This window comes from Phacochoerus africanus, chromosome 2 (genome assembly GCF_016906955.1).
Source record: "Phacochoerus africanus isolate WHEZ1 chromosome 2, ROS_Pafr_v1, whole genome shotgun sequence".
Taxonomy (NCBI): Eukaryota; Metazoa; Chordata; class Mammalia; order Artiodactyla; family Suidae; genus Phacochoerus; species Phacochoerus africanus.
The window spans coordinates 127994308-128011648 of record NC_062545.1 but is presented as its reverse complement, the minus strand read 5'-3'; the positions used below and the strand labels follow the sequence as shown (position 1 = coordinate 128011648).

Here is a 17341-nt window from a genome sequence, read left to right as displayed (position 1 = left end):
AATAAAAACAAAAACACAGATTTCAGGAGTTCCCATCGTGGCACAGCGGAAATGAATCTGACTAGGAACCATGAGGTTGCAGGTTCCCTCCCTGGCCTTGCTCAGTGGGTTAAGGATCTGGCATTGCTGTGAGCTGTGGTGTAGGTCTCAGACATGGCTCGGATCCTGAGTTGCTGTGGCTCTAGCGTAGGCCAGCAGCTATAGCTCCAATTAGACCCCTAGTCTGGGAACCTCCATGTGCCGTGGGAATGGCCCCAGATAAGGCAAAAAGACAAAAAAACAAAAAATAAAAACATAGACTCCATTTGCACTTTTGTTAAAAAGAATAACTTTTGTACTTTGTTGCAGATCAAAGGCCTCCCTGAGGGTTTTGACCATCCCAAAATAGGGTCCAATTACTCATTTAGGACAGTAGAGAAGACATGGAAAGCGCTGCAGGACTTCAAGGAGGGTAATGCAATCTTTACCTTCCCCAATACTCCAGTAAAGTGTGCCGGAGCCCCACAGAAGATCATGTATTTATCAGAAGCCTATTTCAGGAAGGTATGCTTTTCTGGGGATAGAGCCAAGGAGGGCAGAAAGTGCCAATTCAGTGATTGCCAGAATTCCATTTTCATCCATGTCAAAATACCTTTTCTTTTTTTCTAAATTTGTATTACATGCATATAAAATTATATAATTGGAAATTTACAAAATGGAAAAAAGGAAGAAGTCATTCATAATCCAAATTCTTTAATATAGCTGCTGTCACCAATTTGACATGCATGTCCTACCATTTTTTTCCCCCCATACATGTTTTTAAAAACATTGTTATAAGTTCTTGCTATGGTGAAGTGGGTTAAGAATCCCACTGCTTGCGTCACTACAGAGTTGTAGGTTTGATCCCTGGCCCAGTGCAGTGGCTTAAGGATCTGGCATGTGGCATAGGTCAAAACTGTGGCTTGGATTTAATTCTTGGCCCGGGAACTTTCATATGCCATGGGAGTGGCCATAAAAAATAACATGGTTATAGTTATACTGTAATACAAGTTTGGATGTATTACAGGTTGTTAAATAGTCTTTGTAATAAACTTTTAAGTGTGTATCTAAAAGTCTGCTGGGGATGTATGTTAGAAATTAAGTATTTACATGTAGTTGCACAATTAATTGCACATTGTTCAGTTTTATACATAATAATATCCTCACCTGTTCCCACTCAAGTTCAATGTGATGAATATTTAATGACACTTGGATGTATAATAGGCAAAATGCCAATTCTAAAGGCAAAAAAAAGTTCACATAGAACTTCAAACCTTAGTGGAAGGAGATGTTTAGGTGGGGATGTTTTCTCAGCATTCCTCAGACACCCTCAGGTTTCCACAGCTCAGGTGTACCTGGCAAGAAGGTGCAAGGAAGCTGTTGTTGCCCTCCTTCTGGTGTGTGGGATGTCACGGTTGGGTTACCAAAGCACGGATGGTTTGATGACACAGTGTCAGGATTCAAAGCAGCCTCTGGCTCTGTAAAGGGACAGGTAGGCAGAGGGGAGGGGAAGGTAGAACTGAAGGGGTGTTAAATGTGTGCTTGGAACCTTGCCCTGGGAGGGCTTCTCCTGAGTTATGTAAACCTGCTCTGACCCTGTAGGGTGGGCAATTAAGGAACAGGTCCACCATCACTGCTGATTCTAAGAAAGGTCATTCTGAGAATTCTGAGTTGGCACAGCCTTTTGAGGTTCTTACCTACCCAACTTCTTTCAAATACTGTGATCCAGGTAAGTAAATCTTAAAAGGAGCGGAACAGAGGAAAAGAGTAGGATGCTGGCCTTCTTCCCACCTGGAATTCTCTTTGCATCACATCTCCTAGGTCTTAGATGGTCTGAGAGGAACTTTCTCTTTCAAGTGCCATAGATCTTGGGCCCTTGGGAGAAGACTGGCCTCTCTGAAACAATGAGCCATACTAGAGTGTGTGGGCCAAGGGGACAAGAACTTTGTTTTGTTTACTTCCGTCCCCTCAGCATCTAAGATAGCACCCAGCCCCCTCTAGGACCTCACTGAATGTTCACTGAGTGAATCAGCAAATGAATATAGCAGTAAACAGTTCGGCTCCATCTTTCCTTGGACTTGGCATTCATCTCTGGCCCTCACTGAGCAGGGCCCACTTTGACCCCTGACTCAAGTGTGCCCTTGGTTGCTGTGCCACTGACAGAAAGTCAGGAGGAGGCAGTGGATTGGTCCACACCTCACCGCCCCCCCACTCCCCAGTCCATAGTGATGAATAAAGCTGGTGAGGTCTCTTCTCAGGTTTTAATTCTTATTTATGTTACAAATTAAAAAAAAAAAGTGGCTGGAGAAATATTTTGATGTTGGTTGTTTCTATCCTTTTTCTCAGACGGGGAGGAGATCCAAGGCCAATATCATTTTCAACACATCCCTTGGAGCAATTTTTGGGGTCAAGAAGTATGCAGATGCCCTGCAGGAGATTATCCGGGAGAGGAACCTCACTATTAACTACAAGCAAAACCTCATTGAAGTCCGAGCTGATAAACAAGAGGCTGTTTTTGAGAATCTGGACAAACCTGGAGAGACTCAAGTGATTTCGGTGAGTGTTGAGGTGAAGCTGTCAACTGAGCAGAGCCACAGACACAGGTGTCATTCAGACCCCCACTTCCCTGTCCACCATCATCACGTGCTTAGGAGGCTGGTTACCATGAGCATCTTAGGGTTGTGATGGGGAGAAGGTGGACCAACATGGATGGGGAAGAGAAAGAGATTAGAGGCTGTTCCCATGGGAGGTGAAGAGGTTTCATCTACAGGTACCAAGTGAATTTTTATTCTCTTTCGTGTCTGCTTTTCTTGGCACTAGGTCCTTGAAGCAGTGAAAAATATCTCACAACTTCAGTTATTGCCCAGAGCTTAAGAAGAGCCCCTTAAATGCAAGTTTGGTTATTGTCTCAATTTGTGGTTTGTGAGGGTCAGCCCTGCGTGTGGGTAGTTCAGGAGTGATGGGTGTCTTCCACCTGTGGATCAAAGAAATGCTTAAATATCCTTGAAAGCTCTGGTGGAGCCACATCCTTCTTGGAAAGATCTAGCCTTTGTGTATGGACTTGGTTTCTATGTGTCCGTTGCTTCTTCTGTGAAGTGGGAATAGTACATTAAGAAGAAGATGTAAAGGCAACTGGAGAAAAGCATCATTTGTTTATGTTATTCTGGCAGGAGTTGTTAGCCATGAGAAGACAGTACACAGTCACATTTTATTCATTTAGCATCTTTAAAGGAATGAAGGATTCCATAAAAGGAAATTTTGAAGTGAACTAAAGATTAATTTTCTAAATACCAAAACTTCACATTTTAAGCTTGTTAGTGCAAGCTCTTTCCAAAATGTATTGCACATATCTTTCCTTTCTTAAATGGTGTGTAATGACTATCATTTAAAATGTTGATGGAGTTCTTGTAGTCCAGTGGTTAAGGATCCAGCATTGTCATGTGGCTCAGGTCATTGCTGTGGTTCAGCTTACATCCTGGCCCCGGGAACTTTTGCATTCTTCAGGTGGGACCAAAAAGTAGCTAATGACTCAAGATCATAATTTAAAAGGTTTATTTGGAAATAATCTCAAACTTAGAGAAGGTGCAAAAATAAAAGTAGTGCAACAAAAACTGTATCCAGCCTTTAGCTAGATTCACCTTTTAGAGTTTTAGCCCATTTGTATTATCATTGATTTCTATCTGTTTTTCTTTCTGCTTTTCCTCTCTCTCTCACTCTAAATGTAATGTAACACATTTCCCCTAAAGCATTTAAAGGTGAGTTGTGTATATTACTTATCATGGCCCTTTACCTCTAAATATTTCAATGTAAATTTCCTAAGAGATAAGAGTATTCTCTTAACCACAGTACAGTTCTCAGTTCAGTAAATTTAGCAATATCTTAATCTAAGATTTATGTTTTAGTTTTGTTGGCTAGCAAATAGCATTTGTAGTACTTTCCCCTCCAGGACAAAAGCCAGTCTGAAATTAAAAAGGCAAGTCCTGAATTTAATTGCCATGTCTCTTTAGCCTCCTTTAATGTGGAAGCTTTACTTTGTCTTCTGTGACACTGATATTTTAGGATAATACAGCTCCCCTCCATCCACTTTTATTTTTTAATAGAATGTTCCCCATGTTGGAATTGCCTATGCTTTCTTTCTTCAGGATATGCTTTTTGGACTGAAACACCACATAAACAATGTGTCTTTCCAGAGTATCACATTGGAAGACACACAGTGCTCATCTGCCTCTCATTGATGAGGCTCACTTTGATCATCAGTCAAGATATGGTCCAATTTCTGCATTGAACAATTATTCTTTTTCTTCTTTGCTGCCAATAAGAAGGGGGTGCACTTTAAGACCATGCGAATACCCTACTCATTAACATTTCCCACTAGATTTAGCATCCGTTGGTGATTTTTGACTAATCCAGTCTTTGCTATGGTGTTTGCAGAACGATGTTCCGATGTTCCGATCCAGCATTCCCTTCCACCACCTTTACTCATAGCCTCTTGACATCCTGTCAGCAAAAGCCCTCTCTTCTCAATTAATTAATCATTAGTATGAACTCGTGAATCCCTATTCCCCCCCACTGTGGTTTATTTTATTTTATTTTTTAGCCTCACCTGTGGTATCCCAGGCAAGGGATGGAACCCAAGCCATGGCAATGACCCAAGCCCCTGGATCCTTAACCCACTGAGCCACCAGGGGACTCCTCCCAAAGTGGTTTCTAATTCATCACTGTCCTTAATTATTTTAGTGCTCAAGTTGTTTCAGATTTGGTCAGTAGGGGTCCTTTCAGAATGGTTCTTCTGTCCTTGTGACATGTCCCTATCATACTTTGGAGCACTTCCTTGCTTCGTGGTGTCATGCCTGAGTATGTCCCAGGCTCATCTAGTATCTACTTGCCCTAGCTCAGGGTCATAATTTTGAACAGCTCTTACATAGTGATCTCCTAGAGCCTACTGGGTTGTTTTAGGGCTAGTTATCATTTTACAAAAGGGTCTCAGGCTACTCTGTTGTTTGATTTTGTGTGTGTCCTCTTTGTAGTTTTCCAGTTTTCTTCTTTCCTGGCTGTCAGATAGTCCTGAGTAACTTTGGAAGGCCCTTCTATCTTCAGCTCCTTGAAATTGCTACTGCCTATATTTTTTTATTGGCTGGAAAGTGAGATAGCCACACTTCTTCAATTCCGTGTAAAAGTAAAAGCACATAGGCTATGTGTGAAGGCCTATGGCATACTTTTATGAGCAAAATGTATGTGCTTGAGTGGGCGAGCTTAATTTTGTTAATTTGGTCATTTTTGCTTTTGTTCTCAGCTGTGCTGTGGATAGTTGAGGCTGCAGATAGGGACTTGAATAAATAATTGGTGACTGTTCTTCTAAAAGGTTTATAAAGAAAGAAGATTATTTGCGTCCTTTTTGAAGTATAGGATTTTAGGTTAGATTTTTCTCTCCAGACCTAACCTGCATTTTCCACAAGTCTCCCAAATGCTGCTTGTACACATTCAAGTTTGAAAACCACTATTCTGAATAGATTATTTTATGTGAATGAGGGAGAACCAGGTTATTTATCAGATTCTGTTTAAAATATGAATTTCAAAAAGTCTACCAAAAGGCTTTAGAGCAATGCCTATCAGCCCTGGCTGCACATTGAAATCACCTGGAAAGCTTTTATTTGTTTATTTATTTTCTTTCTCTTTCTTTTTCACTCTTTCTCTCTTTCTCCCTTTCTTTCCATTCTCTCTTCCTTTCCTCTCCTTTCCTTTCCCATTTCTTTCTCTGAACCTTTGGTATATGGAAGTTCCTAGGCTTGGGGTCGAATCAGAGCTGCAACTGAGACCTACGCCACAGCCACAGCAGTGGTGGATCCAAGCTACATCTGTGACCTGTGCTACAGCTTGCAGCAACACCTGATCCCTAACCCACTGAGAGAGGCCAGGGATAGAATCCACATCCTCATAGAGACTGTGTCAGATTCTTAACCCGCAGCACCACAACAGGAACTCCTGGAACGCTTTTAAAATGTGCTGATGCCTGGGTCTAACCCACAGAGATTTTAGCTAATTGGTCTGGGGTATGGACTGAGGAGTGGGAGTTTCAAAAGTTCCCCTAATGATTGAGAACCACTGCTGTAAAGAATTGCATGTACCCCAAAGCCTCTAATCTGATTCTTCATAGAGAGCTTGTGAATTGGTCCAAGTCTCCTGTTTAAACAAATCTAAACTTGTTGTATATCACAAAGTCCCAGAACTAGAGATTCTGAGATTATCTTGTGTAGTGCATTTCTTTATAGATGAGGACAGGAGAAGTGAAGTGATCCACCCAGGTAACAGCACTTCATTCTTCATTGTAAATGAACCTGTTCCTTCAAGTCCTTCTAAGACTGTCACCTGCAGGTTTCATGTGTCAGAATCACTAGGGGGTTTTGTTAAAGTGCACATTCCTGTTCTTCTCTCAGACCCACTGGATTGGGATCTTGTGGTGAGGGGGCCCAAGAACCTGCATTTTCCACAAGTCTCCCAAATGCTGCTTATACACATTCAAGTTCAAAAACCACTATTCTGAATAGATTATTTTATGTAAATGAGGGAGAGCCAGGTTGTTTATCAGATTCAGTTTAAGGAAATAATGGATAAAAGAACAAGCAACAACTAAATGCCAATGCCAATTTTCCATAAATCTATGAAGCAGTAGTCCTCCTGCTCAAGTATAACTCCATGCCTTTATGATGGTTATGTGGAAACATTTGACTTTCCTTCTTGAAAAGATGTGTGAAATTCATGTGTATTTGTGAAATCCAAGCATGTTACCTCTAGTAGATAGAGGTGACTCTAATAAGATTTAGCCTTCAGCTAAAAAAAAAGTGGTTCTGGTTAATGGCAGAATTAGACATAGTCTTCCTAATTTGGTGGATGATGGATTCTGTTAGCTGTCCCACAGATATGTGTTCATTCTCCAGCTTCATTAACAGATCGAGGGCCCTAAAGAGCACCTAGAGTACTTTGCAGAGCACTGCCCATTTGCCCCACTCCTGCAATAAGGTTGATTAAGCTTTTGCTTGTCTGAGGATGTGAATAAATGCAAGTCACCTTCCTAACTCCTTCTGCCATCATTGACTGCCAGGCCCTGGTGAAGGTACTGACCTCCTTATGGAAACCAGGCGCTGTTGATGATCACAAAGTTAGGATGGCCCTAAGATGGTAAATTTTCATTGTAATGAAATGTTTTGTGAACATTTAAGTCAATATGAAATTACTGGATGGAGCTTATTCAAATTAAATACAAGAACAAGAAAGATCAGAGTTCCCTTTGTGGCTCAGTAGTTAACAAATCCAACTAGGAACCATGAGGTTTCAGGGTCAATTCCTGGCCTCGCTCAGTGGGTTAAGGATCAGGGGTTGCTGTGAGCTGTGGTGTAGGTTGCAAATGTGGCTCAGATCCCACATTGCTGTGGCTGTGGCCTAGGCTGGCAGCTGCAGCTCCTATTTGACTCCTAGCCTGGGAACTACCATATGTTGTGGGTGCAGCCCTAAAAAGCCAAAAAAAAAAAAAAAAAAAGAGAAGAATAAGAAGGATAAATTATGAAAAATTATATAAACAGCCAAAAAACATTACATAAACAAAAGAGTTAAATGAGCCATTGGAAGTGACCAGGATGGGGGAGTTCCTGCTGTGCCTCAGTGGGTTAATGATTGGGCTTGTCTCTGGAGGCATGGGTTTGATTTCTGGCCCAGCTCAGTGGGTTAAGGATCTGTTGTTGCTGTAGCTGTGGCATAGGCTGCAGCTCCTAGGAAGCTAAAAAAGAAAGTGACTAGGATGGTCAGTGTCCTATTGCTAAAGGTAGCCTTGATATAGGTTTTTTTGGGGAAAAACAAAAAAACAAACAAACTACCCTGCTCACTAAACCCAATACTAAATCAGACTTCTTCTCCAAAGTGCTGGCCAATGTCCTTATCACCTGTTATTTCATCTTCAATTGATATTTTGATGATTCCCTTTATGTGTTCTGAGAGTTGACCCACATTTGGGAACGATGCTCACTTATTAGCCCCTAACATGGCCTTTACACATTTTGGGCATTCTGAGCTCCTCTTTGAGGAATAAAACTGAAGTACCAGACTTTCCAAGTCCATAGCTGAGAATCAGGGAGAGAGCAGCTGAGATCCAGCACCCGCATAACGTTGGGTTCTTTCATAGTATTGCTGAGGTTCACTCTGGTGTTTCAGATTCCCTGGTGCATCCTTCCAAGGGGTCAAGTGGGCTATGTCTGGGGAGACCACATCAGTTATGTATCACTGCATTGCACAGATCTGGGAGGAGATGGGGACCAGCGTGAGCACTGATTGTTCGAGCAGCTGTGGTGCAGAGTGTGGGTGAGAGCTTGTGGGGCTATAGAAGTAACAGCAGAACACACATTTTTGGATGGTCTGCTCTTTTGTAGTATGAGATGCTTCATGTTACACCACCCATGAGCCCACCAGATGTCCTCAAGACGAGTCCTGTGGCTGATGCTGCTGGCTGGGTGGACGTGGATAAAGACACTCTGCAGCACAAGCGGTACCCAAATGTGTTTGGGATTGGGGACTGCACCAACCTGCCAACATCCAAGACTGCTGCTGCTGTAGGTAGGGTCACGAGCTGTGCTCCTTCCCAGCTCAGAGTGATGTCACCCTAAAGTACTGTCATAACAGAGAACAAAGGTTGTACACAAATGACATTTCCTTACATGTTCATTATATTAATGAAGATATAGTTCATTACCTTCATTAATCATGAAGCAGCTTTTGTGGTCTGAAAATGACATTGGCCTTGCTGATGCAGAGACAGGCTGTCAACAAACCTAGTGTTGTGTTTAAAGAAGAAAGTACGCGTTGAGTGCTTTGCACCCGAGTAGCGTGACTTCCTCTGCCTTTTCTTGGTCAGAGGGGTGGTTATCAGGGGAGGGGGCATGAGAGAGAGGTACCTCTTTCCTAGCTTTCTGGGATTCTGTTACTTCTCTACTGCCATGCTCGAATCCCTGGCCACCTTTGTCCCTGATGCCAGGCAGTTGGCTATCTTTCTTCTGCCCGATATACCGTAAAACTAGGGAAGCATTTGTTTCCCTGGAAAACACATGCAAGTCAATGAAAGCTTGCAGAGCAGAAAATTGTTCTGTTAATACAGATACAGTGGAGAGTGCCCTGATTGGTACACGATTAAGGCCTCAGCCTGGAAAACTAAATTCTTCATGTCGATGTTCTGCTCTAGCAGTGATGGGGAGAATTACCTTTTAGATTCTGTTTTCTGTAGACAGGAACTGTCTTCTCTAGGTGCCATAAAGCACGGACCTCTCTGCCGGTGCTGGGTATGGTAATGCTTGGTGTGAATTACACATCTGAGGAACATGTTGTATTACTTTTGCTGACTACGTCAGCCTAAGAAAGATTTCCTAAGAAATCCAATGAATGTCTTTTTCATTATTAATAATAATTTCCCCCCAATTTTTTTTAAATTTATTTTTTTCCCACTGTACAGCAAGGGGATCAAGTTATCCTTACATGTATACATTTTTCCCCCACCCTTTGTTCTGTTGCAATATGAGTATCTAAACATAGTTCTCAATGCTACTCAGCAGGATCTCCTTGTAAATCTATTCTGAGTTGTGTCTGATAAGCCCAAGCTCCCAATCCCTCCCACTCCCTCCCTCTCCCAACCTTTCATTTCAAAAATTTCAAACTGGAGTTCCCAGGTAGTGCAGTGAGTTAAGGATCTGGCATTGTCACTGCTGTGGCTCAGGTTTGATTGCTGGCCCTGGAACTTCCACATGCTGTGGATGCAGCTAAAAAGATTAAAAAAAAAAAAAAAACCCAAAAACCAAAAAACAAAACCCCTCAAACCTATGAAAAATTTGAAAGTACAAATGAATACCTATATGTCCTTCAGATGTTAACAAATTTTAATATTTTGTGATGCAATATATTAATTAACCAATAAAATATTTTGCTTGATCACTCTACATACATTTTTCTGTTGAATCCTTTAAAAGTAAGTTTTAAAGTCATGATACTTCACTCTCAAATATTTCAACCTCTGTCTTCTAAGAAAAAGGACTTTCTTCTCTATATCCACAAGGCCATTATCATGTCCAAGAAACTGAACATTAAATTATAAACTCACTGATAAAATCCAATTTGAATTTCTCCAGTTTTCCTAAAAAAGTATCCTTTATAGCTCTCCCTGTCCTTCCCCCCACCCCTGTTCCACCTTAAATCCATGAGCCCATTAAGGGCTACACCCTGCGTTGGTTGTCGTGTTTCTTTGGTTCCCTTTAATCTAGAACAAGCCTCTTACATTTGTTTTTTTACTTTCATGACATTGGCATTTTTTTAAAGAGTCCAGGCCAGTTGTTTTTTAGACTATCCCACAATTTAGAACCATCTAGTAGTTTTCTATGATCAGACTTAGGTTGTACCTTTTGGTGAGGCTGGGGGCTTCTTAACGTGTTCATATTAAACTTATTGACAAATTAGTTTTCGTAGAAAAATCTAGATGCTTCTATTTTTCTGACTTTTCCATTTCTCACATAGCTGCCCAGTCAGGAGTCCTTGACAGAACAATTTCTCTGATTATGAAGAATCAGACACCAACGAAGAAGGTTTGTATGCCTTGTAAGGATCACTGTCTTAATTTACCATCTCCCATTCAGCATTGAATCAGTGTTTTCCCACAATTTTGCCACTTTCTTAGCTTCTCTAGTATGGGCACTTCAGTTTTTGCCTTTAATATATTTTTTGCTTATAGTTTCTATTTTTCTCTGTCCAAAAAATTAGAGTATACAAAATTTTGCAACTTCTCAGAGTAAATAATAAATGCTTAAGTGTTTAGATAGCACCATGGAAAAAAAAAAGCCACTTTCCAACTCAGTCTCATGACCAATTATAGTATGATGGCTACACGTCGTGTCCACTGGTGACTGGTTACAATCGCGTGATTCTTGCGGAGTTTGACTACAACGCTAAGCCCCTGGAAACCTTCCCCTTTGACCAGAGCAAAGAGAGACTTTCCATGTACCTCATGAAGGCTAACATGATGCCGTTCTTATATTGGAATGGGATGCTAAGGTAAGCACCTTGCCCCAGGGACAGGCACACCTATTAGCAGGAGGCCCTCCTGCTTCAGCAGCTATGACCCAGAGTGGGACTGGCCAGAGGGATCCTCCTTGCTGTGCCATGTCCCCTAGATTAATTAGTGATGGTGCCTGTGGAGGGTTCTGAAGCCTCAGCTGGGTGTGATGGGAGAGGGACTATCCTGGGGGAGGGGGAGGGATCTCTGGCACAGCTACCGCCTACCCAGGGTGCAGCCTCTTCTCTTCATTATCAACAGTGCCCAAATCTTCTGTCTTCTGAGTTCTGGCTCTCTCTTCCTCCTGGATAAGTAATAGTAATCATCATAGTAAATCACTTGGACCTGCCAGGTACCTTATCAATGGGCTACATTATTATTTTTTTTCTTTTTCTTTTTAGGGCCGCACCTGCGGCATATGGAAGTTCCCAGGCTAGGGGAGGAATTGGAGCTACAGCTCCCGGCTTACACCACAGCTCACAGCAACACTGAATCCTTAACCCACTGAATGAGGCCAGGGATTGAACCTGCATCCTCATGGATACTAGTCGGATGCATTACTGCTGAGCCACAATGGGAATTCCTGTTTTTTTTTCCTTTTTTTTTATGTTGTAGGACAAAGGAAACATACTGAATAAGAGCATAAGTTTGGAGTCAGACCTGGAGTCAGACCTGTGTTTGAATCATGTGTCTGTCATTTACTAGCTGTGTGTCCTAGGGCAAGTTGCTCAAACACTCTGTGTTTAAGTGTCTTACCTGCAAAGTGAAAGTAATACTGTCTTCCTCATAGGATAGGGATGAAAAAGACAATACATAAAGAGACAGCTTCATAGTAGGCATTCAATAAGTAAACAGAATAACACATATAATAATTCTGTTCCCAGAAAAAAATTCATTTGACTTTCCCAAACCCTTTGAGTAAAGTAAGTCAAAATATTGATAGCAGTGTTTTTCAGCCAGGGTTGATGTCCCCAGGGGACATTTCACACTACCTGGAGATTTATTTTGTTGTCACAACTGGACAAGATGCTACTGGCATCTAGTAAGCAGAGGCCAAGGATGCTGCTGAACAGGACAGGCCTGCCACAGAGAAATGTTTGGTCCAAAATATCAGTAGGGCTGAAGATGACAAACCCTGACCGGCACTTAATTTATGAAAAATTGAAAGTAGGACTACAGTTTGCATGTAGTAGAGGCTTGGTACAGATTTGCTGAATTGAGTCAGCTTGTTCAGGCTTATGTAGCAAATCTGTGTCAAAGCCAAGGCCTGTCCCCTCCTAGTCATGGGATCTTTCTGCCTTACTAGACAAATCTTGCTTTATGGCCTGACAAGCATCCTCTGTAGGCAGCCTGACTTCCTTTTAAATATCCTGCTGGCTGAAGTCATCCCCATCTTTTCCTGCAAATAACTTTTTCGTGTCATTTCTCCCAGGGGTTACTGGGGAGGACCAGCTTTTCTGCGGAAGTTGTTCCATCTTGGTATGAGCTAAGGATGGCACGACTCTTGCTGTCCTCGGATGACTTCTGGATCCAAAATCACAGCCACTGATTGACCAAGAGCAGCATGAAGAACTCAAAACCTAACGCTGTAAAGAATTTACTTCTGGATAATGGTGACCAAATGCCTGTCTTTTCATTCCCTCTGGACAGCCACCTTGCGGGCTGCCCAGGATGCGTCTGATTCTTTGGAAACATTTAAATGAAAGAATAGACTTCAAAATTTTTAAATAAAAGCTTGCCATTGATTGAGATCCTAGGAGAAAACTTTTATCTTGCCCAGTGGAATGAAAAAGTTACAGCCCTTGGGAGGAAAAAATGGTGGTGGTAGGATAACTTACCTGTTAGCTGCTTTGAGTATTCAACTGATAGTGGACATAAGTTCATCAGAGCCCGTTTGGCTTTACAGAAAACAAGAGTTATCGCAGGGGGAGTATTATTTCAGATAGTGTCTGTGAAAGCCCCAAATGTGTGTGGCCTAAGCTCATGCTGTGGGACACAGTGGACCGAGAGCCTTGCTGCAGCCCCTCTGCTCCACCACTATGTTCTCCCAGCCAGTGACTGATGCCTGGGGTGCCCATGCTGACTCCTTCGTGTAGGATGGGGACCTCCTCTACTCAGCAACTTTGGCTTCAGGATTACCCCTCAGCCTGGTGGAAACTTTTTTAGAACTGCATCACCCCCCCTTCCTTCCCCTCTTCCTCTCCCAGGTGTCCCTCCTGGATCATGGTCTGACAGCCCCAGCTTGCCTTTTCTGGTTTCTTCTCCATTAGCCTTGACAGACATTCCCCTCCAGTAAATCTCTTGCAAATCTAATTCTCTCATGGTCCCTGATTTGAGGAGAACATGCACACAGTGAGGATGGGATTGGTTCAGTCCCAGTTGTGGCTGGTAATATTTTGAATGTGATCACCTTGGAAATATTGCAGGAAGTACTTCCAGTTGAAGTCGAGCAGTTGCTTCAGGATGTTTGTTCCCAATCAGTTTGTTTATCTTCTTTTTAGGCCATCCCCTGTGGCATATGGAGGTTCCCAGGCTAGGGGTCTGGTCTACGCCACAGCCACAGCAATGCTAGATCTGAGCCACATCTTTGACCTACCCCATGCTTATGGCAATGCTGGATCCTTAACCCACTGAGCAAGGCCAGGGATCAAACCTGCATCCTCATGGATACTAGTCTGGTTCATTACCACTGAGCCACAATGGGCACTCCTCAGTCAGTATATTTGGAAGCTTACAGTTTCAGTTCAATCTAGTATTTGAAAGCTTTTCATGTTTTGTATTTATTGATAAACTCCAGCAAAGGGCATTGCATAGCAGTCTATACAATGCCAGATTTTTTTTAAAAAATTAAAAAATTTTTTTTGGTCATGGTGTGCAGCGGCTTGATGTGGGATCTCAGTTCCCAGATGAAGGATTGGACCCATAATGTAGCAGTGAAAGCTCTGAATCCTTACCACTAGACTGTCAGGGAACTTCCAACGAGTTCAAACCTACACCGTTACTTCATTTAGGTGACAGTGTTACCTAGGGTTGCCAAGTATATCTCTGGTTTCCTGAAGTTCCCTGATATTTTTAGAACCTCTGCTCAGGCATACATTTGTCCATTCATTCAGAAAGGATTTATTGAGTACCTCCTAGCTGCCAAACACTGTCTTGGTGAACCAGACAGATAAGGGCCCTGCCGCATATCTGTGGTTTCTGTGATAGTTTCTTCTCTGTTCCCTAGGATGCTAGGGGGCTTGTCAAAGGAGGCCTTGGTTGGATTTGAAAGTAGACTTTCTTCAGTGGCACATGTTCTGAGGAGGAAGAGGCCATCACCCTAGCAGCAGATTCCTAGTCTGTCCATGGAAGTGGGAGATGTTTTCTGGATGACCACCCCACCTGGTGGGTCTGAGATGTTCCTAACATCTCTTATCCTGGCATAGCTATTAATAGTGCCCCCTTTCATTCTCTAAAATGTCCTGTTTGGATGATAGAGTCTACCACTATAGTGAGCACATTCACTCCTGTCACCTGACCTCAATTCTAGAATGGGAGAACAGTGCTACAAAAGGTGGCACCATTTTTCACTAGGTGGTGCTCCTGAAACAGGCAGAGATGGGGTATTCTGCCCTGCTTGTGGCATCCCTGGCCATTACAGAGTTCCTGCCTGAGCTGGCTGCAGCCTGGCTCCGGGTGGGCTGCCGAGTCAGGGAAAGCTGGGGGCAGTTCACCCCAAATGATCTTTCTCTGCAAGGTCCAAGAAGTCCTGGGAATAACCAGCCACAACTGTCTCCCTAAATGTGGACAAAAATGCATCTTCAAAGAGTGAGGCTGTATTTCTGGGAATGGCTGAGGCTCTGGGGTGAGTCACTTTGAAATCCCTCATAGGGTGAACGGGTGCCTCCTGGGTCTGTTTATGATCCTGCATTCTGAATAAACCTCCAAGCATCAGGAAATTGCTTCAGTGGTTCACATTATGCTGGGGGGAATTTATTGCTGAGGGTGGATGGAGCAGTAGCCACTCCTGGCTGGTACATTGGTCTCTAGCTCTCACTCCTCTGAGCTGGGAAAGATCAGAAATGTGCTGAACTCCAGAAAAGTTTGACCTTTGAAACCATATGTCCTTAACCACAAATATGGGGTTGGCCAAGGGACAGGCCTGCCTTTGACATTGCATCTGTTTACCCAGATCAGCAGCAGTAAGGGCAGTGGGGAGGGGTGAGATCAGGATAGGGTGGTGGTTTCTCCAAAGGTGGGGCCTGGGTCGGGGTGAGGCTGCTGTTACCACCCTATAGGGGGATCCTGAGTCCAGAAGTGACACAGGGCTAGGAGAGCTGACTTGGAAAATGCTTTCCTGCCCCTTGTTCCCAGAGCTTCTTCCTTCTCAATTTCTGCCTTGGTGTCAGCCCTGGATGAGCTGTGGGTATAGTAAAAACAGAGCCAGGTGGCAGCTTGGGACCACTGAGATACAGGGAGGGAAGTGAGATCTAAGTCAGCAGATTTAGTAGGGTGTTTTTTTTTGTTTGTTTGTTTCTGCTTTTTGCCTTTTTTTTTTTGGTAGGAACATTTTTAGTGTGTTTTTTCCTTATGTCTAGTTTTTACAAAGATTTAGAGAACGTAGGTCAATAGAAGGAATACAGTCACCCCAAATCTATCACCCAGTTGTAACAACTAATAGCATCTTGGTGTCCTTTCTCTAGTGTCCTTATATTATTACCTGTGACGTTCCTGAAAACAAATAGGATCATACTGTAAGTCCTGTTTTACAGTTGATATGTGTTGAAGACCCAATGGTTGCTGATAGAGAGGAGGAGGAGGTCGGTGAGTAATTACTCAAGGCACACTGATCATTTGTGCTGGCTGAGAAAACTGCTAATTAATTAATGGAACAAACACATGTCATGTGCCTAGGAGGGTACTGGTATGTAGTTAGCACTAGATGTTTTCTTATAAAATCCTTCAACAATCCTGTGGATAGAATTAGCACAGACATGCAATATCATCATTTATTTAATTTTTTTTTCTTTTTACAGCTGCACCTGCAGCACATGGAAGTTCCCAGGCTAGTGATCGAATTGGAGCTGCAGCAGCAGACCTCTGCCACAGCCATGCCAACATTGGATCCAAGATACACTGCAGCTTGTGGCAACACCAGATCCTTAACCCACTGAATAAGGCCAGGGGTTGAACCCACATCCTCGTGGAGACAAGATCCTTAATCTGCTGAGCCACAAAGCACCTCCAGAATATTATTTTTTTTTGAGGAAGGTGGCTTTGTAACACAACACTTTATTTAAAGCCGCACCTGCAGCATATGGAAGTTCCCAGGCTAGGGGTTGAATTAGAGCTGCAACTGCTGGCCTATGCCACAGCCACAGCAATGCCAGATCCTAGCTGCATCTTCAACCGACACCACAGTTTACAGCAATGTTGGATCTTTATCCCACTGAGCAAGGCCAGGGATCGAACCCGAAACCTCATGGATACTAGTTGGGCTCATTATTGCTGAGCACCAAGGAGAACTCCTATAATGCACACTTTAAAGTAGCTTCTCTGATTGTTTTTCATGCACTGAATAACTCCTGTCTAATTTTGAAGCAAAGGCCCCCTTTTGTGCCTTAAGACCACAGATGAAAATTTCATTTGGGATAGCCTCATTGTCATCATTTCAGGGAAGAAAGGAACAAGAGCAATGCTTTGGGTAAGATGATTTCCAAAAGGATGGATGACCAGGTCTCACTACTGCCAAGTAGCTAAGGGGATTGCTTGTCTATATGCTGGAGAAAGTCAAGGTTAACACTTTGCAACAGATAGGTAGAAAGGTCACAGGAGACAGTTGAGAAACACAGATGGTGAAATATTGAGCAGTTTTCTCCCCCAATATTGATTTTTAAAAAGTAACTTCCCCAGAGTAGCGCATGTTGTGAACAACTCTAGATGAAATCATAACTTCCTATATTTGCAAGCAGTAAAATGCCTGTAATTGCATCCCTCAGGTATAATTTGGGGCCACTCCCAGGCCCACTGTGGGACGCAGGTGCAGAAAGGCAGAAACCCTGCAGCCGTCCTGGCACAAGCTGGCTTCACATCTTCTCGTCCAGGAAGAGCTGATCAGGACACGGGATTTGGAGCCACAGACCAGGATTCGGGTCCTGGCTCTTTCACTGAATAGTGCCTTATAGGGTCCCACTCAAGCATTTTCATCACCATTTTGTCACTTGTAGAGTGTGTGACAATACCTGCTTCACAGAGTTAAGGCAAGCA

At 43.0% G+C, this 17341-nt stretch overlaps 1 protein-coding gene across 4 annotated transcripts in view; it reads left to right on the top strand.

The window, feature by feature from the left end:
* SQOR (sulfide quinone oxidoreductase) overlaps positions 1-12851 on the top strand; it is a 51528-nt gene extending 38677 nt beyond the window's left edge. For all 4 annotated transcript variants that reach the window (XM_047766447.1, XM_047766444.1, XM_047766446.1 and 1 more), the window contains 6 exons: positions 349-543; positions 2365-2574; positions 8436-8619; positions 10561-10628; positions 10916-11094; positions 12528-12851. In XM_047766447.1, coding sequence (XP_047622403.1) covers positions 349-543; positions 2365-2574; positions 8436-8619; positions 10561-10628; positions 10916-11094; positions 12528-12585 — 894 coding nt within the window. In that variant the 3' untranslated portion in view covers positions 12586-12851. The remainder of the gene's footprint in view (positions 1-348; positions 544-2364; positions 2575-8435; positions 8620-10560; positions 10629-10915; positions 11095-12527) is intronic.
* The last annotated feature ends 4490 nt before the right edge of the window (positions 12852-17341 follow it).